This window comes from Carassius carassius, chromosome 33 (genome assembly GCF_963082965.1).
Source record: "Carassius carassius chromosome 33, fCarCar2.1, whole genome shotgun sequence".
Classification (NCBI taxonomy): Eukaryota; Metazoa; Chordata; class Actinopteri; order Cypriniformes; family Cyprinidae; genus Carassius; species Carassius carassius.
In genome coordinates, this window is record NC_081787.1 from 15,489,296 (window position 1) to 15,514,757 (window position 25,462).

At 36.8% G+C, this 25,462-nt stretch overlaps 1 protein-coding gene across 2 annotated transcripts in view; it reads left to right on the plus strand.

Moving 5' to 3' along the window:
- LOC132113827 (catenin alpha-1) overlaps nt 1-25,462 on the plus strand; it is a 149,113-nt gene that overhangs the window by 118,057 nt on the left and 5,594 nt on the right. For both annotated transcript variants that reach the window (XM_059521843.1, XM_059521844.1), the window contains 2 exons: nt 795-976; nt 4,097-4,202. In XM_059521843.1, the coding sequence (XP_059377826.1) occupies nt 795-976; nt 4,097-4,202 (288 nt within the window). The remainder of the gene's footprint in view (nt 1-794; nt 977-4,096; nt 4,203-25,462) is intronic.

The window sequence follows — 25,462 nt, forward strand, 5'->3', positions numbered from 1 at the left end:
CATTTAAAGAGAAAATGTAGTTTATAAGGCCCTAAAATGTAATTCTTATTGAGAACTTGCCAGAAAGGTTTATCTCAATTAGGGCAGTTGGATTTTTTTTTTTTTTTTTAAGTTTTTTTTTTTTTTTATCAGACTTTGAGCATGTCCTTACCAGGTGTGACACAGAAAACCCTTTTACATAATAAAAAACCTAAAATTTCTGGGACCACAAGTTAGGTAAAAACTGTTAGCCTGAATGTACTGTAAGTCGCTTTGGATAAAAGTGTCTGCTAAATGCGTATATATATATATAATACACACACACATGCATACATATATCATGTTATTTAAAGAAAATGATGTATTATCAGGTTATCATGATCCTTTTCTGTTATCTTTGATGTGCTGTTTGCAGTATCACATTCCACTGGCCTCCTCATTAGAGTTTTGTAGGGCTATTGAGGCTGCAGAAAGCATTGCTCAGCAAAGTTTGGAAAGGATGTGAACCTTTTACAGAATTAGAGGAATGTTTCATAGCCCATACGCCACCAGCCAAAGTGCTAAAATCTCTCCTGCTCGCCTGGCCTGGACTGGTCATGCAAGAAATGAGAGAGAGAAAGAGACTGAGAGAAGGACAAAGGAAGGTGCAAGAAAGAAGCAAAGAAAGAAGCGGGAAGAGGGATAGAACATCAATGTTCTATTTCAATTGCAAATCCTGTGTCATCTGTTTTCCTCATTAACAGTCGTCGATCAGCATATCATGAGCAGATTTATGTACGGTTTGTTATATATGGGCTTTTCTGTGGAATTGGCAGGCCATCATGGCTCAGCTACCCCAGGAGCAGAAGGCGAAGATTGCCGAGCAGGTGGCCAGTTTCCAGGAGGAGAAGAGCAAGCTGGACGCCGAGGTATCCAAGTGGGATGACAGCGGAAATGACATCATTGTTTTGGCCAAGCAAATGTGCATGATCATGATGGAGATGACAGACTTCACCAGGTGAGTGTAAATTACTCTCTTCCCTGCTCAAATGCCTGTCAAAGACTACACAAACACACACATCTCTTTTAGACTCAACTCAATAGACCTCTCTGGCTATGCACTACTGCTCTGATTTCACTGCGTCCCGGCTCAGTGCTTCAGCTTTATATTGGTTTGTATGGCAGTTTGCATTTGCAATGAAATGTGCAAAAACCTTTTTAGAGGAAAATCTTTTCCAATATTGAAAGAGAGACGGGTGAAAGTTTTTTTTAATTTTTATTATTTATTTATTTTTTAATACCTAATTTCCCCTGTCATACATAAATCGGCCATCAATTAGTAAGGTTGAATATTAACTCAACCAAGCACTTGGTTCTATCACGTGTTACCTTTTTCCCTTCTCAGTGGAAGCAAATGAGCTATGGATTTTTTTTTGGTGGGGGTGCTTTTTACCTGCCTCATTTGCTTGCCTCATTGCCATTCCATCATAAGTGATCCCAAAAGAAAGGTTTTGAAAGGGAAAGAAATCTTTTAACCTCTTTATTTGATTTAAAAACAAAAAAGGGCAGGAGCTGCAGAGCAAGAAAAGGTCACCTGAATTCTTCCCCTGTATGATGTCAGAATCGGTGAAAGGGCCGTTTTAGGTGTGACAAAGCATTCATGGGCTGCTCACCTGAGAGTGACTGACATCTGCTCTCCCAGAGGACACTGTGTGTGTGTAAGAGAGCTAGAGAGAGACAAAGATAGAAAATGTCTTGGTCTATTGCTTCTCCCTGCTTATGCTAACCATGACCCGTTTTTAAAGTGGATCATGCTGAGGACACAGTTTCCCAATATTGCAGACATAGTAATGACTGTAGGATGGCTGTCACTCAGCCTTATCTCAAGAATAGGTTTGCTGCTTTCTCCTCTTCAGGAACAAGTCTCCATTCCTCCCCAGTGCAGTGAACAGTTAAATACTGATTTGTCAAAGATTTGTTTAGATTATTTAGATTACAAAACGTGTACACTTAAATGACTATATATATATATTTAAACTTGCATAACAAATTTATTACTATTAATATATATAAAACATATACATGTTGAAATATACACACACACACGTCTGGTTTGCTATCCTTGTGGGGATTCACCATAGGCGTAATTGTTTTTATACAGTCTAAACTGTGTTTTTGTTCCCCTACCCCTTACAGAAAGTAAATTTTCAATTTTTAGATTAAAAAAGAGAAAACTTCTGTATGATTTATAAGTTTGTTTCCCCTGGGGACCTCACTTTAACTGATAAACTGACTGTTTTCTATTGTGCTCTTGCATTGTCAGCACGTCTTTCCTGGTTAACACTGTAAAGCTGCTACAGTATGACTCTCTCTGTAATGTATAAAGTGCTATACAAATAAAGACGACTTGACTTGTCTTAGTCCCCATGAGTCTGTGTGCTTTCAAGTTTAAGTCCCCACCAGAATAGAAAAACAAGACCACACACACATATTGGAACCAAACGGAATGGAGCTAGATGAACAGGTGTTTATATTTTGGTTCCCAAAGGTTCCTGTGCCACAACACACAGGCTTAACTAATCGAGTGTTATTTTTCATTAAAATTGTACATATATTATGTTCATTAATGTTCATCAACTTTTTATTTGTGCCCTAAACGTGTCTTTTGGCTGTTTTGTGTAATAGGCTTGAGAATGATATTGTTTCTGTTGAAGGTGACACTCGTACCTCTTGTTGAAGGCCCAGAGAAATCTGTCATCGTCTCTAATAAAACGCAACAAGGATGCAGTACATCTGTCAGTGTGGTTGGACGGATTTGATGGCATTTGTATGAAAATTGGTAATTGGTGCTGATGTGTCACCTGCAGATTTGTGCTGAGTGAAGGTCATGGCAAGTTAATTCAGTTCACACCCAAAATTATTGCCCCTTGACCTTGAATGGGTACACAGTCCCATGAAGGTTAATGCTATAAAGTAGGAGCTGATTCACCTTTATCCAGCCTCAATATCTGCAGAGAAGTGGCTTGCCACTGATTCTGCTTATGTCCCATTCTGCTCATGAATAAAGGATGCATTGCTGGGATTCGTGTCACATATTTTGGAGCCACCTGTCTGTGCATGCTGTGGCCCAGTGCTTGAGCAGTTATATTGAAACAAACAAAAATGCACTACCCTTCATCTGGAACCAGTATCAGTGGCTAATTCATGGACATACACACGACAGTCACCTTGAAGTGGCCACACTCTTACCTAGGGCGGGTTACGTGTGGACCACCACCAAAGCGACATCAAAATAACCTGTCCTTTGTGTTTCGGAGTGATAGAAGTGTTGGTTGCTCTTTGTGGGGTGCATTTTCTTTTTAAGACAGTGCCTCTAGTGAATTCCTGCGACTGTTTTGATGGATGCAGTGCTGCCAGGATGACCCTGTCTGAACGGTACAGAAAGAGAGAGAGAGTAATAGAGAGGGATGAGTGTAGAGGAAGAGCAAAAACACAAAATTTCATCTGTTGTGGGTTGGATTGTTCAGTTTAGCCTGAAGAGAGCAGCTTTGAATCCAGGTTGTGCCACTTGCCAACTGTGCCCCGCAGTCCCTTGTGGGCACACAGAACTGGCAAGTGACTGGCTGGATCGTAACCGGGGAGCTGCAGAGGGGTGGGCTGAGATGGGATGCTGGGATGGATGAGGCCAGAACTATTAAATGAACTGACGTGGCAGTGACCCCAGGAAGCTGACCAGATATCACAGAAGTGGGTGGGAGCTGCTGCTAACTCACGCCATCTGTTTGTCTATGCATATCTTGTTTATTGGTACCCCCCACAAATTCTTCAAGCTACTAGTGAATGGAAGTATGTTGGAGAGAGATGTTCTTCCTTAATGAGATTAATCAGTTGGAAGCGAATTTATCTCGTCCCGCCCAAAAAGCCCTGTTCACGCTGCGCTGTGTTCCTGTGAGTGTGAGGCTGTGAAACAAGAGTCTGTTTTTCATCAACCTTGTCAGTGTGACCAGCCATTCTTATCTGTTGAATGTGTTGACATTTTGACATGTATCATCCATGCTCACACATACTCACTAGCACGTCACATGAGACTGCACACAGAACAGTAACTGTGAATAAAACTGATGTTTTTTTTCCCCAGGGGGAAAGGACCACTCAAAAACACCTCTGATGTGATTAGTGCTGCAAAGAAGATTGCTGAAGCCGGATCAAGAATGGACAAGCTGGGCCGCGCTATTGCGGATCAAGTAAGATGAACTCAAGTCTGTTTTGCAGGAAAAATACATCTCTCCTGTTGGTGAATTGTCCATGCACTTGTGATTCATTTAAAGATCTTAATCCTTATGAAGCACTCCAGTGAAACCCAAGTGAAGTGCATGATTTATCTCTCAGCCAACTCCTATCCCTTGCTTTTTCCCAACACTTTTTCAAAAATTGCGACCGAGACCCTGATGCAAAAGACAACACTAAATTCAATCCCCATAGTCTGACATAGGGCTGTCACAATATCAAATTTTGCTGGACGATAAATTGTCCAAGAAATTATCGCGATAAACAATAATATTGTTGTTCTAAGACCAGTTTCAACTAATACATGATAATGGCATAATAACGCAGGTACACCTTTTCAAAGATCAATAAACTTTTATTTTATTTTATGGCAGATTCAGAGCAAGAAATACCAACATGTTGACTTCGTATGGCTTAAAATTTGTTAATTTTGTATGTTATATTATGTTTATATGCCAGGAAGGGATGCTCATATTGACCATTTAACCTTTAAGCAAAAGTAAACATTTTGACCTATGAAGGGGCCGTTCACATCACTTCTTTTTGTGCTCAAGTTGGTTATTTCAAATGTGGTATGCACGCTCATAATGGAAGCGACGTGCTCGTTTTTTCCAGGCACGTCCGCACCACATAGAGTTAAAAAACAACAGCTTTTCAGAATGACACAAGCGCACCAGCTCATGTGACAAGAACCAACTCAATCAGCTTCCTTCGGGGTGAAACACTGCAGAGTTTACTGTTCTTCAAAAATTAATCTTGTAGCAGAGTTACAGCAAGGGTTTTTCGGTGGTGGAAATCCATTGATGAAATGTCCTTGTTGTAACCGAGATCGCAGCTGATGGATGCTTAGCAACGACAGACGCCTCAGGAGCGCAACTGCCCGAGCGCTTTGGAAAGAACGACATCTGTGCCATCGGAGAAGGTGTTTTCTGCCGTGGGCTGTCCACAGGCTGCGCTCCAGACTAACTCCACATCATGACATGTTACATTTTTTAAATAAAAATTGAAAAAATTATCGCGGCCAAAAAAATTATCGAGCTCATTTTTTTTATCGTGCGATTAATTGATTTATCGACTATCGCGACAGGCCTACAGTATATCGCGACACCCCTAGTCTGACACTTGTTTTCCAGGAAAGCTTCTCTCATTCTTGGAGCGAGTGAAAATGACAGGTTCACAGGCTTTCTGAAAATATGGGAGCCTTCCACAGTAAACATCAAACTAGTGTATGTGCTGCAAGGGTTCTATCAAATTTTCTTGTCTTCTCAATAGCGCTGTTGAATGAGATATTGAGCTCCAGAAGGGGGGTTTGCATGGCAGAATCATCACCCATCACTCATCCCTCCATGAAGGCTTCTCTCAGTTTGTCATTTAATTAAAAGAGTGCATCAGGCTGTGCTAACATCACCATGCAGCATGCAGACTACTAGTTTGATGTGTCAATAGCACTCATAGTGTGTGTTTTTAAGAACTACAAGACATTTTTCCACTTTGAACTACAGTAAGCTAAAGGGTTAGCAGCGAGAACTTGTGAAGCTCAGGGTCATGCTAGATGTTAATTTCTTTAGTTTGTGCATTTGCAAGCACGTTTTGCACAGTGCAGCACCCAGGAAGGGAATGTAAAGATATGTGGTGCTATCCTATTTGCTGCATGGTTATGGCTGTTAATTAGCCATGCCTGTGAACGTCTGCAGTATGCTTTCAAAAAGATTCCTTTAACATAAACTTGCATAATAAGCAGCCTTCATATAAACCAAAGCTTTGCACTTTTGATATTTTATTTAGATTGCACTTTGATCCAACGTTAAGCAGCTCCACTTTTCAAGTCTGTAGTAATGCTACCTGCACTGACCCAATTGGAGAGGAATACTAAATGTCCAGTTCAGAGACAGTGAGCTTTCATAGACAGCCACGTCCTGCCATGTCTTTGATGTTGCTTATTCAGTGCCATGAATACAATGATATCCCCCGCAGAAAACAGATGGGTACTGTGCAGGTGCTTGTGCATGTGCATGTGTCTGTGGATGTTTGTTTATCTTATGACACACAAATGAAAATGCATTGTTTTGTAAAAGGTGTCCATTTTACTGAACCTACCAATTTGTTGAGAAATGGTATTGGTTTACACGTAGGACACTTTTAAAATTTACATTGCCAGTGCTAATGTCAGATGTGATGAGAATTCACTAGTCATAATTTAAAGTTAATAATAGTTTTTTTGGTATTGTATTTTTTGCAGTTTAATTAATTATATAATTAAATTTAATATTGTAATAGTAAAAATTGTAATAAGTAAAAAATAAATTGTATTGCTGCTGCTACTACTACTAATACAGTGTTTTTAACAGTTTTTATTATATAATGTTGTATTTGAATATTTGAATATATAATTTAACAATAGTGATTAAACTTATTATTATTATTAAATCTCAATTTAGCTTTTTATTGCATATTTGTGAAATAAGCTTGTCTTCATCTCTCTACACCTGTCTCAAAAACAGACAGTGCTTGGATAAATTAATTTTGTATGCTCTGTGAGTATAAGCAGGGATTGCTGTATGTATTATTAACAAGTGCATTGGTTATGGGAAGAAATGTATCTGTCCGAGTGCGACCCCTGCTTTTAAACAGGTGTGAGCAACTCCAGACAGTCGGCCCAGCCCAGCTCAGGTCAGTCCGAATGCTACCCACTCCTCTTGCCCTGCCTACAAATAGAGGAATTGAGGGCACTAGGAGAAGAAAACTTGAAAGGAATGAGGGATGGAAAGCCCCAAGTGAGACTTAAATCCATTAAGTGTGATTCGTCTTTAATTAGTGGTGGAATTACCAGGTGGCAGCTTTACTTTATATATATATATATATATACAGTATATATATATATATATATATATATATATATATATATATCTTTTATAAATATTTTATATATATATATATATATATATATATATATATATACATATATATATATACATATATACATATATATATATATATATATATATATATATATATATATATATATATATATATATACATATATCTTTTATAAATATTTTATATATAAATATATATATATATATGTGTGTGTGTGTGTGTGTGTGTGTATTTTTATACATATATATATATATGCCAAACTATATTCAGACTACTCCTTATACCTTCTTGTGCAGATGAGGCTGCCAGAGGCCAACTGCCGAAAAATGAACAAAGGGAATCAGTTCCTTATACAGAAGGATGAATCATCAGATTCAGAGGAGCCTGCAGAGGGATGGAAAGCAAATAATCATGGCACTCCTCCCCCTACTCTCTGTCCTCCTTGCTCTCTTTGTCATATCAAAGCCCTGCCACAGAATACACAGCAGTGGGCTATAGCATCACTCCTGACTCCTCGTCTAGTTTGTCATGTCATGTACTTTTTTTTACATCTGAGATTGCCAACAGACATCACAACAGAGCCGCTATGTGTTGATGGGCCGAAAATATCAGTGAAAGTTGAATATGCCAAAAAATAACATTCTTTAGAAACCTGGTACAAATATGATGATGCAGAGTAAAAAAAATAAGACGATCAAAACATTATTTGTATTGCATAATTCTTTTAGCCAGCAAAAATGCATCATAGCAGCAAGCTTGATAACTTAAACTTAACTACAGTATTTTCCGGACTATTAAGTCACACTTTTTTTCATAGTTTGGCTGATCCTGCGACTTATAGTCAGGTGCGACTTATTTATCAAAATTAATTTGACATGGACCAAGAGAAATGAACCGAGAGAAATGGACCAAGAGAAAACATTACCGTCTACCGCCGCGAGAGGGCTGTAGACGGTAATGTTTTCTCTTGGTTCTTGGTTCTAAATAAATGCGACTTATAGTCCAGTGCGACTTATATATGTTTTTTTTCCCTCATCATGACGTATTTTTGGACTGATGCGACTTATACTCAGGTGCGACCTTATAGTCAGAAAAATACGGTAATCAAAATGAGGATATGAAAAAACATACTCCTCTGCATGTGGAGGCCAACCAAAGATGCAAACATGCAGATAGCGTGGGTGATCATTGATGATTAAAGAGAGGACTTTTAAAAATCAGCGGCTGGTGCATCTTGTCTGAGAATCAGCCCTTCTGAATCCATCTCATAACATCTAGCTGTTGTATGAAGATGTTTTAGATTGTTGTGGAATGCTGCCAGAAATGTTCAGGCGGGTCTAATAATCAGTTAAATGGCTGTAACAGAGCTCAATTAAGTTTTAAAAAAATGAGTGTAGTGCATAGATGAGGAGAATTTAGGATTTAGGTCATTGCCACACAAAGGTCTGCACTGCAGTTTATTAAGAATTTACAAGCAGATTCTGCAGGGCATCTTCTGAGGATTTCATCTGAGCACTGTGCTGAGCAAATAATGCAGTGTAATTGAGATTTATAATGCAAATGTATAATCCACCACACTGTCAATAAATATTGTGCCCTACATGCATGCACATTAAGGCATGAAACCGGCACACACGGAAACGATTTCCGCACAACACTAGGTTTGCATATTTTAGCGAGGCACACCTGCGGACGACAGTACGTGCTTTATGCCAGTGATGTATACCGACATACATAGTTTTCCAATTTACATTAAATCAGGGAAGATTTATGGTGATCCATAGGCACCACCACAGGTTGGATTAATCCCAGGTCTGGCCTCTGGCTGCTTAACGGTGACAGGCCTGTAAATTTCCTTCTGTACAGTAGAAGATCAAAAAAATTTGGCATAACTATGGACCATTAGCAGTGTTTGCAATGTTTGTTTGAACTGGGTAATTAAATCATGTTTTGGACATTACAGAATTATTCATCAGAGGTATTAAGACCTTCAGCCAGTTTTCTCATTTTACTGAATTACAAATGTTTTTCTCAGTGTTTATTTATTCATTATATATTTTTTTTAGGAAATGTTTCTAAAGTGTGCTATTTTTAAGAATTCAGTTACTAAGTTTACACAGTTGGAAAATCCATAAGTCATAGTTTTTGGTTTCTGAACAAATTGCTCAGTCATGTATCTTCAGTGAATTAGTTAGAATGTTAGTTTGTGATTCTTTAGCAAATTGGTCCGAATCGAAAATATATTTAAAAACATTATTATGTGATCTCAGAGCTCATTTGTAAAAAGTAAAAACAACAACAACAAAAAAGGAAACCTGTGATTATGAAGTATTGCTGTGAAAAAAACTGAAGGTAGTATAAGAGAGAGAAACAAATCCATAAGTTAAAAAGAGTTCAAAACTCTATTCTAGGATCCCAGTGTGCACTGTTGGTTCAGTTGTGTGAAAGTTGCTGCAACATCAAACCAACCAGACATCTAGGAAAAGTTGTCCATCAGCCTCTGATGTGAAAACAAAAACTCTTTGAGTCTGCTGAAAAAGACTTGGAAGAAAGTTTGTCTTTCAAGCTGGACAGTGACCGAAAAGGCCAAATAAATAGTTGCATTGCTCAAGAACCGAAAAAAGCCCTGCAGTTCCTTGGATATTGTTTTGATCTCAGTCCAGTTCCATGGCACCATTTAACAATTGTAGTGTGTAGGCATAATACAGCTAACCTGAACAACCTGAAGCCGATCTGTCTGTCATGTCTAAATTTGTTTTTTGTTTGTTTTTTTTAAATGCATCCATAATGTTATATTTAGTCAAATGAAATTCAGTTAAAATACCACATCACTAAATTTCAGTATAGCATCTGTAATTTGGTGAAATGAGAAAATAGTTTAATGGTCTGCGTATAAACTGTTTGAAATAGGTGCTTGTAAATATGCTTTGGAGCAGGAAATCCTATTTATAACTGTTGGGGAAGTGGTTGTCTCTATTTGGCAGGCATGTTGGCAGCTTTTGCTTTGTCCTGCTGTGGCTATTCAGTTGCCTCAGTGATGCACATATAAGGCACATGATTAAGTTGGCTTGAGAAAGTAGATTACATACAAAGTCAAAGTCGCGCGAGTCTAGAGACGCGATGCCCCGCGTTTGGCGTATATGCCCCATAATACTAATCTTGTTGATTGCTATAATAGCATAAGTTTTCTGTAAAGATACGAATCAAAGCAATTCACCTGTCGAGTAAAACACAAGCGAGATCGGCATCTCTTTCTAGTTGAAGTTTGTCGCGAAGTTCTCTCCATCTAGAAAATGCAATAACGATATTGTTCCTCGCTCTTTCTCTCCTCAAACTCCTCTTGGGTGTCTTCTTGGGTCGTTTGGTTGGCCCGTACGCTTATGCTTACGTTTACGGGAGCTGTCCTTGTCGACAGAACCAGCGGCAGACGGTAAACTGTAATTATGTTCCATAAATAAGTAACACAATCCACCATAAAACATGCAAGAAGTAGAAAATAAGAAACTGCTTGAAGCAAGCTAGTGGTTTTGTGGACGCTAGACACTACTTCCGCATTTGTCCACGACACTATTGTCATGTGGTTTCTACGTCAGTAAAGGCGGTAACAAAAGGTAACTAATGTCATTGACAGGCGACTACACCACCGTGTCACTGTTTAGAATGGGAATTTTCTCATGATTTACAAGTAGTTGAAAACATTAGAGATATTTTTAGTAATCAGCTGGACAACATATATAACACTAACCTAGTGTTTTTTTGATTTTACTGCAAATATCTTATATAATATAAATTGTACCTTTAAACTGGGATAGAATTGGCACTTGAAAATATTCTCTTAGTCTCTTATTCTTTTTTTTTCTTTGGGTAATTGGTTGGACAGGAGCAAGATCATCACTCTTTCAAATGCCACTTGATTGATTATCATGGTCCATGATGGCTTTATATTTAGCCGTTTAAAAAACAAGTGCACCACCAGACCATTTAAATGCAATATAAAACACATTAGCCACACAAAGGGATGTTCTTCTCTTCAAATGCATTAGAGTTCTCTCTATTAAAGAACTACAGATGAATCTTATATCTTGGTAAAAAAATACTTTGATATTAACAGGTGCTTTTAAAATGAACCTTCGATTGCCTTGGGTGCTTTTCCGTTTCCAGTTTGTATGCTGAATACTGATGACTGAGTGGTCTGAATTCCCTGGCCTTCCACTTTCACCTCTGTAGAAAGACTATTTAGATTATTTACTATTTATTTTTGAATCTGTCCAGGATAACAGTTTTATTGCTGTTGCATCCACCACTTCCCCAGATCTGTATTTCAGCATGGAGTTTTCACAGCTAGTGAAAACTATTTAGAATGAGTTCACACCTGAGAGATGCTGGGAGATCAAGTTTGCAGTCCAGAAACTTTTATTCGGAGGGTCACTGTCAGTACGTCAAATCTCTACTTGCGCTGTTCTCAAACTGTCTCTAGCAGATGTTTATGGAAGATGAAGCTTGCTTATTGCAGACAGTTTTCTTTTTTTTTATGAAGATTCAGGTCTTCCTTCAGATGGACTAGTTTTGTGGCAGATGTGTTTTTCTGTGCCATTTTTTACACTTCTGGAGATTTAATAAAAAATTTCTATTTTTGCATCCCACTTGGAACCTTTTTTCTTTTCCCCTTTTTTCCTATTATATATTTTTTTCTTTTAATAACCTCCCAGATATATATAGATTTTTATTATTTCTTTTTTTAAGGTTTAGTTTACAGACAAGGAAGTGGTGTTCAGTCTGACTTATTTTTTTGGTAGGTGTCTATTTTGGAAGTTCATAATAAGCCATTTAGGAGTGCTTGTGTTAAATGTAATTGGTGTGTCCCTCTCCCCTCGCTAAGAGTTAAGTAGTTGATGTTCAGATTTCAGATGTTGGCTTAATGTCTGTCAGTATGCAATGCAATCAGCAACTCTTTCTGTGGTTTGGGACACCACATATAAACACCAGGTAATCATATCAATGGAAATTATAGTGTAGAAGACCTATGGGCAAACGGAACGATTGCATCACTGCTCTAATCATCTGCTCTGTTTAGTAGAGAGAAAACACACACCTTATTCCATCCCCTCTTGAGAGGAGTGCAGCGAGCAGCATATCAATATCTCCTTGGGCTTTAGTGGGCATAAACCACAAAAGAATGCATCATCCAAGAAGCTCCATTTATAATCAGGGCTGCTCTATATTAAAATGGGGCTTTGTCAGTGAATACAGGAAACTGGCATTTCTCCTCCCTGTTATGTTGAGAAAGGTCAGAACCCTCCTTGTGCTCTTCTACTACCACTGCCCGTTTAGAATGGAATTCAGCAGGCCGGATGACATTTTCTGTGATGTGGCCTGACCTTCCTACTCACTTTTATAGCAGGATATTTTTAATGTTGAGGTGCAAAATCTGTTATATTTTCCAACACCTGCATTCTCATCCACTCATTAGTCCAGATAGTGGCTGCCCCCTTGTTAGGGCTCAAGCCTGGAGGGCGAGAGCCCTATTGTTTTCCTTAGGATTATTTTTTATTATTAGGGCTCAAGCCTGGAGGGCGAGAGCCCTATTGTTTTCCTTAGGATTATTTATTATTAATATTATTATTATTTTTTTTTTATTTTTTTTTTCTAACGTTACGGGGCTTTTGGGGCCCTTAACATGCTCGAAAACTCTTGAAAATTGGCACACACCTTGGAACCTGCGGCCATTAGGGCCGGGCAGAGACTGATACACGGGCGTGGCACAGGGGCTCTACAGCGCCTCCTGGAATACTGAGGGCCATATATCATACATACTTGCGCGTAGACGTATGAAACTCGGTACCCATATAGATCTCATCAAACCAAACAACTTTCGTACTGCATGTCATAGGCTCCGCCCAACAGGAAGTTGGCTATTTAGGGTTTAGTATTCATATTTTTCGTCAAAGTTGTGGGGGCTTTTGGGGTCCTTAACATACTCAAAAACTCTTGAAAATTTGCGCACACTTTGGAATCTGTGGCCTTTAGGAGTCTGCAGAGGCTGGGACCCGGGCGTGGCACAGGGGCTCTACGGCGCCCCCTGGAACACAGTCAGAAATGTTGATGTATAGCTCACACATACTTGCACATATTCATATGAAACTCAGTACACATATAGATCTCATTGTGCCAAACAACTTTGACATTGCATGTCATTGTGCTCTGGAATTTGAAATACTTGTCATAGGTTTTTTTAGCCGATTGCCACCAAACTCGGTCAATATGATCTCAAGACATTGGGGATGAAAAATTGCCAGGGGATTTTTGATATCTCGAACGGTTTGCTCGTGGAGAGGCGTTGAAATTATGGCGAGAAATGAGAAACAGGACGTGTCTAATAGCATCCACATACACTACCTGAGTTTGATCAAACTTCATCGGTTTGTGTGTTGTATGATGACGATCGCATATATGTGACTATTAGGAGTCAAAGTTATAGCGCCACCCACTGGCAGCAGGAAGTGTGTCATTTTCAAAATGCTTTGAATTCAGCATCTTATTTTTACTCGATTTGCTTCAAACTTCATCAGAATAATGTTAAAACACAGCCGATATAAATCTGCTGGGGGGATATTGATATCTAAAAAATATTGTTGCCGTGGCAACATGTCAAACTGGAATACTTTTCCGGTGATTTTGAGGCATATAACATACTTAGAATTTCACAAAACTCAGAACACACATCAGTATTACTGATAGCTAGACACTGGCAAAATCTTATTAAAGGGCGTGGAAGAGGCACTTTATAGCCTACATAGCTACATACTGCAAATACACTATACACACCAAACTTTGTGTACATGATGCAAAAACATGGAGGAACTTCAATTGCGAATGAATTTTGGATAGCTTAAACGTGCAGTATGGAATTTTTGGCCACCAGGGGTCACTCAATTAAAACAATAACATGAGACGTACTTTGATGACGTCGGGAAAGAGCCTAGGCTCATGGGAGTTGTTGTTCATTGGAACACGCGCTCTGTCGCTCCCCACATTCCTCACTCATTTTAACTGAGGCCGGCGACACACTGGATGCGTGGCACAAGCGTCTCAGCTGCGTGGCGTGTCAGTTTTTAATTCGGCTCCCATGTTAAAAGGTTAGAGCTTGCAGACTGCCTGTGTGAGACGCGTGTCGGAAAACGTGTGCATGCTAGAAATAGAACCGACGCCAATTTTTCACGTGACACGCACGCGTGTTGGAAGCGTTTCCAGGCAAAATATAATAGGATAATATGTTTATATGTAATTTTGTACACAAATACATATTAATTCATGACATTTTGATGTTTGAAAGTCTATAGGTTGACATAAATTCAGATACAAATGTAATTTAAAAAATAAATAAATAATTATCGATTTTCAAATATTGCACCTGTCAAACATAAGTCTATTTTGCCGTCAATACTGTTGACGGTGTCCTTTATCAGTAGGCTTTATATTTATGTTCAACATGAAGTATAGATATTGTTGTCATGAAGACAAGAGCCTGGTCTGTCGGCGGTCTCCCTCTATGTCACCTACAGCAGCAGCAGCAGCGCGCCACGCTTCTGGCACGCAGCAGAGACGCCACGCAGCCAGTGTGTCACCAGCCTTAGTATTTTGACAATCACGTATTTTCGAACGGAGAGATATATGAATTATCAGACCCCTATCAAATCAATATTCCATCTAGCTAGTAGTAATATATGTTAAAAAAAACATGGTTGCCTTTCGTTAATAATTATAATTAGGCTACGTTTATACTATGATATCGAACAAGATAGTGAACTGCATTTGAAGCTACTTTATCCAGCTAGATATAGAACACATGTAGATTTACATTATACTCTACATGAGAGCTAGTCCGTCTGCGTTTTACACAAGACATCATCGTTTCACAAAATATACGGATAGATATAACGTTAGTTAGCTGAATGGATGCATACCTGTTTATTAGAATGCAAGCATCTCTCTGTAGTTTCAGCTTGTCACGAAGCTCTCTCTATCTTGGAAATGCAACTCCAATATTTACCCATGTCTCGTTTCTTCTTCGTCCCAAAACCTTCTCAGGTCATTTATTTCACCCGTATGTTTGCGCTTCACAGAACGTGCAGGCAAAGCATAATCATGATCCATAACTAAGTTATTGATTGAGGTATAAATACGAATATAAACAATATAAATATAAAATATAATAGTCTCGACCAAGGCTAGCTACTACTTTTTCTTCTTCGTCTCGTCTTTGCTTCTGTTCACCTTTGTATTTGGCGGTTCCGCAGGAAGTTAGATAAACTAGAGGGGTCAAAGTTTATATGACGCCATAAACGGGCGACAAAACAGAAATAAAGAAACGTGCCGTGTCTTCTAATTAAACTATAATTTTAAAAACTTTAAACGGTTTTGCCATTTTCAGTAAAGCATCCTGACACCATTGATGTGTGGGGTTGCTTCTCATACAAGGGATTGGGCTCACTCACAATTCTGCCCAAAAACACAGCCATGAATAAAGAATGGTACCAAAACACCCTCCAACAGCAACTTCTTCCAACAACAGTTTGGTGAAGAACAATGCATTTTCCAGCACGATGGAACGCCGTGCCATAATGCAAAAGTGATAACTAAGTGGCTCGGGGACCAGAATGTTGAAATTTTGGGCCCATGGCCTGGAAACTCCCCAGATCTTAATCCCATTGAGAACTTGTGGTCAATTCTCAAGAGGCGGGTGGACAAACAAAAACCCACTAATTCTGACAAACTCCAAGAAGTGATTATGAAAGAATGGGTTGCTATCAGTCAGGATTTGGCCCAAAAGTTGATTGAGAGCATGCCCAGTCGAATTGCAGAGGTCCTGAAAAAGAAGGGCCAACACTGCAAATACTGACTCTTTGCATAAATGTCATGTAATTGTCGATAAAAGCCTTTGAAACGTATGAAGTGCTTGTAATTATATTTCAGTACACCACAGAAACAACTGAAACCAAGATCTAAAAGCAAACTTTTTGGAAACTAATATTTATGTAATTCTCAAAACTTTTGGCCACGACTATATATATATAGTCCAAAATATACCAGAAAGTTTGGAAACACCTTCTCATTCAAAGAGTTTTCTTTATTTTCTTGACTATGAAGACATCAAGGGCTATTTGAGAGTGATGGGGTGCTGCTCCAGATGACCTGGCCTCCACATTCACCGGACCTGAACCCAATCGAGATGATTTAGGGGTGAGCTGGACCGCAGACAGAAGGCAAAAAAGCCAACAAGTACTAAGCAGCTCTCGGGGAACTCCAAGACTGTTGGAAGACCATTTCAGGTGACTACCTCTTGAAGCTCATCAAGAGAATGCCAAGAGTGTGCAAAGCAGTAATCAAAGCAAAAGGTGGCTACTTTGAAGAACCTAGAATATGACATGTTTTCAGTTGTTTCACACTTTTTTGTTATGTATATAACTCCATATATAATTCGACATGTGTTAATTCATAGTTTTGATGCCTTCAGTGTGAATCTATAATTTTCATAGTCATGAAAATAAAGAAAACTCTTTGAATGAGAAGGTGTGTCCAAACTTTTGGTCTGTACTGTGTATATATATATATATATATATACAGGTCCTTCTCAAAAAATTAGCATATTGTGATAAAGTTCATTATTTTCCATAATGTAATGATAAAAATTTAACTTTCATATATTTTAGATTCATTGCACACCAACTGAAATATTTCAGGTCTTTTATTGTTTTAATACTGATGATTTTGGCATACAGCTCATGAAAACCCAAAATTCCTATCTCAAAAAATTAGCATATTTCATCCGACCAATAAAAGAAAAGTGTTTTTAATACAAAAAAAAGTCAACCTTCAAATTATTATGTTCAGTTATGCACTCAATACTTGGTCGGGAATCCTTTTGCAGAAATGACTGCTTCAGTGTGGCGTGGCATGGAGGCAATCAGCCTGTGGCACTGCTGAGGTGTTATGGAGGCCCAGGATGCTTCGATAGCGGCCTTAAGTTCATCCAGAGTGTTGGGACTTGCGTCTCTCAACTTTCATGCTGAAAACAAAATCTTCATCTCCATAAAGCTTTTCAGCAGATGGAAGCATGAAGTGCTCCAAAATCTCCTGATAACTAGCTGCATTGACCCTGCCCTTGATAAAACAGTGGACCAACACCAGCAGGTGACATGGCACCCCAGACCATCACTGACTGTGGGTACTTGACACTGGACTTCAGGCATTTTGGCATTTCCTTCTCCCCAGTCTTCCTCCAGACTCTGGCACCTTGATTTCCGAATGACATGCAAAATTTGCTTTCATCCGAAAAAAGTACTTTGGACCACTGAGCAACAGTCCAGTGCTGCTTCTCTGTAGCCCATTTCCTGCACACGCCTGTGCACGGTGGCTCTGGATGTTTCTACTCCAGACTCAGTCCACTGCTTCCGCAGGTCCCCCAAGGTATGTAATCGGTCCTTCTCCACAATCTTCCTCAGGGTCCGGTCACCTCTTCTCGTTGTGCAGCGTTTTTTGCCACACTTTTTCCTTCCCACAGACTTCCCAATGAGGTGCCTTGATACAGCACTCTCGGAAGTTCAGAAATTTCTTTCTGTGTCTTACCCTCTCGCTTGAGGGTGTCAATGATGGCCTTCTGGACAGCAGTCAGGTCGGCAGTCTTACCCATGATTGCGGTTTTGAGTAATGAACCAGGCTGGGAGTTTTTAAAAGCCTCAGGAATCTTTTGCAGGTGTTTAGAGTTAATTAATTGATTCAGATGATTAGGTTAATAGCTTGTTTAGAAAACCTTTTCATGATATGCTAATTTTTTGAGATAGGAATTTTGGGTTTTCATGAGCTGTATGCCAAAATCATCAGTATTAAAACAATAAAAGACCTGAAATATTTCAGTTGGTGTGCAATGAATCTAAAATATATGAAAGTTACATTTTTATCATTACATTATGGAAAATAATGAACTTTATCACAATATGCAATTTTTTTTAGAAGGACCTATATATATATATATATATATATATATATATATATATATGTATATGTATATATATATATATATATATATATATATATATATATATATATATATATATATATATATATATGTATATATATATGTATATGTATATATATATATATATGTATATATATATGTATATGTATATATATATATATATGTATATATATATGTATATGTATATATATATATATATATATATATATATATATATATATATATATATATATATATATATATATATATATATATATATATATATATATATATATATATATATATATATATATATACATATACATATATATATACATATATATATATATATACATATACATATATATATACATATATATATATATGTATATATATATGTATATGTATATATATATATATATGTATATATATATGTATATGTATATATATATATGTGTATATATATATATATATATATATATATATATATATATATATACATATACATATATATATACATATATATATATATATACATATACATATATATATACATATATATATATATGTATATATATATGTATATGTATATATATATATATATGTATATATATATGTATATGTATATATATATATGTGTATATATATATATATATATATATATATATATATATATATATATATATATATATATATATATATATATATATATATATACACAGTATATATATTTATTTATGTATAGTAGGAGCCATTTTTGGTGATGGTAAAGGTTTTGTCCACTGGGTGGTGCTGTGGCTATGTTTAATTAGAGCACCTGAGCAACAAGTGTGTGTTGGTATTTGGGAAGCACACAGTTTTTGAGTGCACTGCAGACTTGCTCTCAAGGTGGATTCTGGTTGTATGCGGTCCATAAGGTATGGCTTTTTGTGTACATGTGAACAAGGAGAGGCCACAAGAAGTTTGAGATCATGTTTAATGGAGCTCAAGTAATAAAGAAAGACATTTGTTATGCATCTACATCCGTCTGCATGGACTCTGTTTGTACGTGTTTTAAACTTGCTTACTCCTATTATCAACGGCATTGGAAAGCCGGTACACACACATACATACACACACACACACACACATGTTATATATATATATATTATATATATAATTTTTATCAAGTGTACAGCTGTACAGTTAAATTATTTCCATCTTGAAAAAATATTTCTGTGTTTTGTATCCCTCTGTGTTGTTGTGAATAACTTTTTAGTTTGGTAGATGAATGTTCCTTTAAATCTCCTTTGTGAATGCTTTAAATGTATAAATAGTCTTCACTTTAGATGAGCTCACAAAAATAGGTTTTATAAAAACCTGACTTTATCATGAATTACAGCAGGAATATATGTTAATTACGCAGTTATTAACACACTGACCAACTATTATCATGTGTCTAAATAATAAAAATTATATATTTACACTAAAATAGTTTATTAATCATTTAATTTCACTTTCTTAATGATCTCATGAACCACTGACAACTCCTAAATAACAGGTTTGAAAATTATACTTAAAGTATGAAAATACAATGATTGAACTTTATAGCTCAAGAACAAAACATTTATAGCTGTATTTATGAACTGCTTAATAATGGAGTGCTATAATTATTTTTCACCTTTTCAACTTTAGTTATACTATAATGTTGCTGTTTCAGCATAAAAAAGTTCTGCAAAGTTATAAAGCTGAAAGTCCAATTCAAAAGGAGATATTTTATTTAACAAAAAACACTTTTTAAAAACTATAATGAACAAATTGTTTGGACTACAACAAATATTGTCCGGGATTTGTGATATCACAAATATGGATGAATGGGATAAGACTTTGGTTGAGCTGCACTAGAGAAGACAACGAGTGTGATATATATGTAGTTGTCCATGAAGGCTGGAAGAGAAAAACAAAACTCCTTATATTCAGATGTAAAGAATTATTAGGCATTTTTTCCTTTACTGATGAAATGGGCCAATAAAAAGAGGTTTACCTCGGACTGAAAAATGTGTTACTAAAGTTATATATATTGTTCTGTGAATGTGATTTCAAAGTCTAGATGATTCGGATTAACCCTTTAACTGCCGTATCCCTTAAAACCTGACTGCCAGAGGGCTATTGTGAATGCATGTGCCCACTGGGCACAGTTTACCTGATGCCACCGGGGTGGTGTTGCACTGATGGCTTGAGCCCGCCATCGCTGCTTGCAGCTATATTTTTCATTTTTTCATTGTCAGGGTGTAGTTTAGTGTTTTTTTTTTTTTTTTTTCGCTCATTGTTTCACTCCACTACAGCCTCCATGGCAGAGGAAAACACAGTTTTTACACAATAATGTACACATTTGTAACCCGTGCTAGCAAAATGAGTCCGAATGCACACTGAACCAGGAACTCAACTGACTGTTTTGACAAGAATGAGGTGAAATGTGTGAAAATGCGTTGTTTTTTTTTTTTTTATTATAATTTTTTTTAACCTGTTAACTGTCACACACATTTTTGAACAGGCTTGAAAGTGCATGATCCAAACCTAAATATTTATAATTCATGACTGATAACATTTTGTAACATGACTTTGATGTACCATTTTTATGGTAATGCAATGTTTGATTTTAAAATCGGTTTCAAAGGATGAATTTTGAGATTGAGAAGTTTTCAAGTGATATATCATTTCTGATGATTGCTAAAGTGTGATAGAGAAAAAGGCAACAGAAGACTTTTTTTTTTGACAGGTCAGAACTCATGTTATGATGTAGGTTTTTGAGGTGCAGTCTTGCCATAAATTAATCTATTACCTTTCCTGCATAATTTTTTACAAAAAAGATTGGAAAAATATCTATTTAGGAGTCTTAGACCATTACAACGATATATAGTTTGTCATGATTAGATTAGGATTTAATTGTAATATAGTTTAGTAAATGTAGGCATATACAGGACGGGGTGACAGTTAACAGGTCAAATGAAGCATTACACTACACGTTACACTACATACCATAAACAATCAAGCTTTTGAAAAAAGCTGATCAACCACCCCTTTCTAATGATAAAAGAAAAGAGGGAATCACTTGCTGCAGTTAAATGCTTTTGTAGTTTTAATAATGTTTATTTGTAATGAACACGCTTAAGGGATTTTTACATTTGATTATATTTTTCTTACTTGAATGCTTTTGTTTAGATTAAAAAAATAAAATAAATAATGCATTATTTATTTTTTCTTAAATTTGTGCTACTGTTTTTTTTTTTGCATATGTTTTTTATTTATACCAAAGATAAAATACGAAATTGCTATATTCTGATGGTTAATATAGTAATTATTAAGAACTGGAGTAAAAGATGCAACATTGCTCTGTGCTTTGGAACCTTCAGAAAACTTTAACTAAAATTTTCTCAAAATTGACTTTGCTGACTCTGTCGACTTCAAATGGGTGTAGTTCAGTCATTTTTCATCTGATTCCAACAAATCATACATCATTTCTCATTGTGACTCAATTTTCCAGCACAGGTCACATTTGCCGAGAAAGAGAGAGGAAACAGCGCTTTCTGTATTTTTCAGCATTGCAATTTTCATGAATATGCATAGTAGAAGTTGCTCACTATGGCAGTACAAATTTTACTTACAGGCATAGTTCACCCAAAAATGAAAACCATCATTTACTCATTTACTCCTACTCATCTTTTCTTTTTTTCTTTTTTCTTTTTTTTGTATAGCTTCATAAATTCAGTAGCATGCATTTGAGTTTATCTAGGTCAGTTCATTAGCTTTAGTTCCCCCTTTTTCATGATGCACGCAATAGAAACATAATGGTGACACCTTTTCTATCACCTTGTGTAACTGAGGTGCTAAAAAGTGACTCTTTTTAATGCCTAAAGACTTGCACTTCAAGGACAGCTCATTACTTTTGAACACCACGTGCACTATTAGGCAGGATATATGCGAAAATTTTTATTTTTTTTCTCTGATTACTGTGAAAAGGAAAACCAAAAGTCCTCTAAGAACTTGTAAAACATCTATTTCTAAGTGTAATTTAATTGTTCTTCGGTCTCTTTAAAGTCCTTTATATATATATATATATATATATATATATATATATATATATATATATATATATATATATATATATATATATATATATATATATATATATATATATATATATATATATATATATATATATATATATATATATATATATATATATATATATATATATATATATATATATATATATATATATATAGAATTGCCAAGAAACGCCTTCTGCACAGAATACAAAGTCCACAACCAGCCAAGGTTATATCCTTCAAGTGGATCCCTGTACATTACTAAAAAGGTTGAAATGGGGCTGAAGTTGAACTTAAGGTTACGTTATGTACTTTAGGGTTATACGAGTTTCCTAAGGAGAACACTCTTCTCAGAAGTTGCTTATTTTAAATGGATTGATGGGTGAATGCAGAATAAGATCTTGATCTTGCCTGATAAAGGACTTACTGGACACTGCACTTAAAAAACAAACAAACACAAAATAACGCTGTTTTAGTGTATCCCTCCACCACAAAGTGCCCCCTAAAATCAACAACATCAGCAGTACTGCATGTGATCCTCATGCATCCCTTGCAGGTGGAGGAAGAAAATGTTTAAAGAAGGCAGGGAGGACTTTTATTTGACATGCATCATGTATTCACATGCGTCTAAGGCAGGCTGCATTTCCTGTTCAACTTAGATGAATTCAGCAGCTGAGCATGCACAAGTGATGCTTTCAAAGGGCCAATTCGAGCTGTCTCAAACAGGAGTCGAGCCTCTAATTAGTATGCTTAGCAGGTTTCATTTTAGCAGGGCTCTGTTCTCTTGCTCTCTCTCTCTCTCTCTCTCTGACTCTGACTCATTCTGCTGTTTGTCTGACTTCCTCTGCAGTAAGTTCTCTAGCTCTAGGGAAGAAAAGCAGCTTGGTGATTGATAAAAATTTGGGGCTTTATTAATGACTGTTGGAATAAGGGGTGGAATAGTAAAGTAGACGAGAGGCGGGCACTCTGGCTTCCTGTGCCCCTTCTGGCTCTTTATGATGAGCTAGAGCGAGATAGGGAATAGTTCTGCCCAGACATGCCCAGACATCCTGACTTCCCACTGGGGAGTGATGATGTGCCCAGCTGGATAATCTTTACTACAAATCCCAGAATGCTTTGAGCCAGCTGGAGTGGAAACTGCGGACGCCAAAGCAGTCAGAGCTACACAGCTGAATATTCTAGCAGCACTGCTGGAGCTCAAATCATGGCCAGACTTGTTGCTGGATCAACATGCCAGATGTAGGGGTGAGAAGCCCTTAAAGGCAAGAAAATTCTTGCTTTGTATTGCTGTGAATGTAATCCTCTCCTTCAACACTGACACAAATGCTTTTACAATATCCTGCAGTCATAGAGGCAGCAAATACTGTATAGGAAGTAGATGCAGAGCAGACCTTTTCCCTAGGTCAATAAAGTGCTTTTTTATAGCATATTAAAGCAGGAAGCATGCACCTTTAAAAGGAAAATTCCTGTAATTTTTTTTTCTTTTTTGAATTGTTGGTGTATATAAATGTGTTTTATTTTCTTATTAATGTACATTTATTTATATATATTAGGGCTGTCGCGATATTCGATTTTTCATATCACTGTTATTGTGGCCATAAGAATTCACGATATCGATATATCGTGATATCTATAGAAACCTTGGAGGGGAAAAGATAAGTCAAGTGATTTTTTACTTTGTTTATTGAGTTTTTCTTTTTCACCCAACGAACATAATATTGATACTGATAAATGCAGGGCACAAGACTCTGGCTTTCTCAGTCTTCTTTGCAGCTCCTATAAAATAACAAGAGAGAAAATACTGTCAAGTTCAACAGTATGATGAATAAATATTAATGGTAACACTTTACAATAAGATGTCATTTATTAACAATAATGTATTAACATGAATGAACAACGAACAATACATAACACAATTTATTAATCTTTGTTAATGTTAATAAAAATGGAGTAATTGTTCATGTAAGTTCACAGTGCATTCATGTTTACAAACACAACTTGCGATTTTAATAATTCATTAGTAAATGCTGAAATTAACATGAACTAAGATTAATAAATGCTGTGGAAATATTGTTTATTATTAATGTTATTTATATATGTTAACTAATGCAATTAACTAATGTTAACTAATGAACCTTATTGAAGAATGACCGTAGATGAGGCATTCAGTGCATGGCACTGCGACCAACTTAACATTTTATAGAGTTTAATGCAGCAAGATCAGTTTTAATCGTGTAACTGTTAATAGATTTGAACAAAGAAATAAAGTGTGACTACGCACAGGCCGTTTTGATTGCAAAAACAAAAACTGGACGAGTAAAGAAAACGCATTACTTATTAAAATAATCACCCTTTAATCAAATATATGAACACAGAAAACTGCTGTTAACAGGTTAATATAACGTTTCCCATTCTATGACCAGTAAAATAATGGTAACTTACTCTGATGAACACGGCTCTCCTCTGAGTAGCTGCGAGCGCTGTGTCTCCTTCTTGTGTGACAGTGTCATAGTGATGTGTCGTTCGTGAATGAATCGTTCTTTTTGAACGAATCTCTTAGGTGAACGAATCGTTCTCGTTCACGTAATCCACTGACTCATATTTCTCGTTCACTGAAGTTCCTCCCTCGACAGCAGCGCGGCGCTATTGGCAGCGCATGCGCAGCTCGGTGAACCGGGTTGCTCCGTGAACTGTTTCATCCTGTCAAAGAGTTACTCAACCTCGAGCCAATAGCCTTCGAGTATGACATGTGATGGAGCATGTGATTTGTTGAATGTAGTGAACGAATACGCCCTTCAATGAACAAGTTTCATGAGTCTGAACGAGATCTAGAGATCTTATCGTTCGTTAATGAAATGACTGATCTGATACCCATGTCGTTCGTGAACGAGCTGAATGATTTAGTACATCTCGTTCGTGAATGAAATTACTAAACTGGCACACATGTCGTTCGCGAACGAGTTCAATGAACGGATACATGTCGTTCGTGAATGAAATGAATGAGAGTAAACTGTGTTAGTCTGCCATTTAGCATTTCAATCTCGCAAAATGCAAAGCCCAGTTACAGGTACTGTGCACATACGCTTGTTTTCATATTTAGCATACAGAACTCCACGTTTAATCCCCGATGTATGAATGTAAATATATAATATACAAACTGTCTGACCAAACAATTAAAATGCTAATTAGGCAAGAAAACCTTGTGCTTTGTTCATCTGAACAACTTTATTAGACTTTA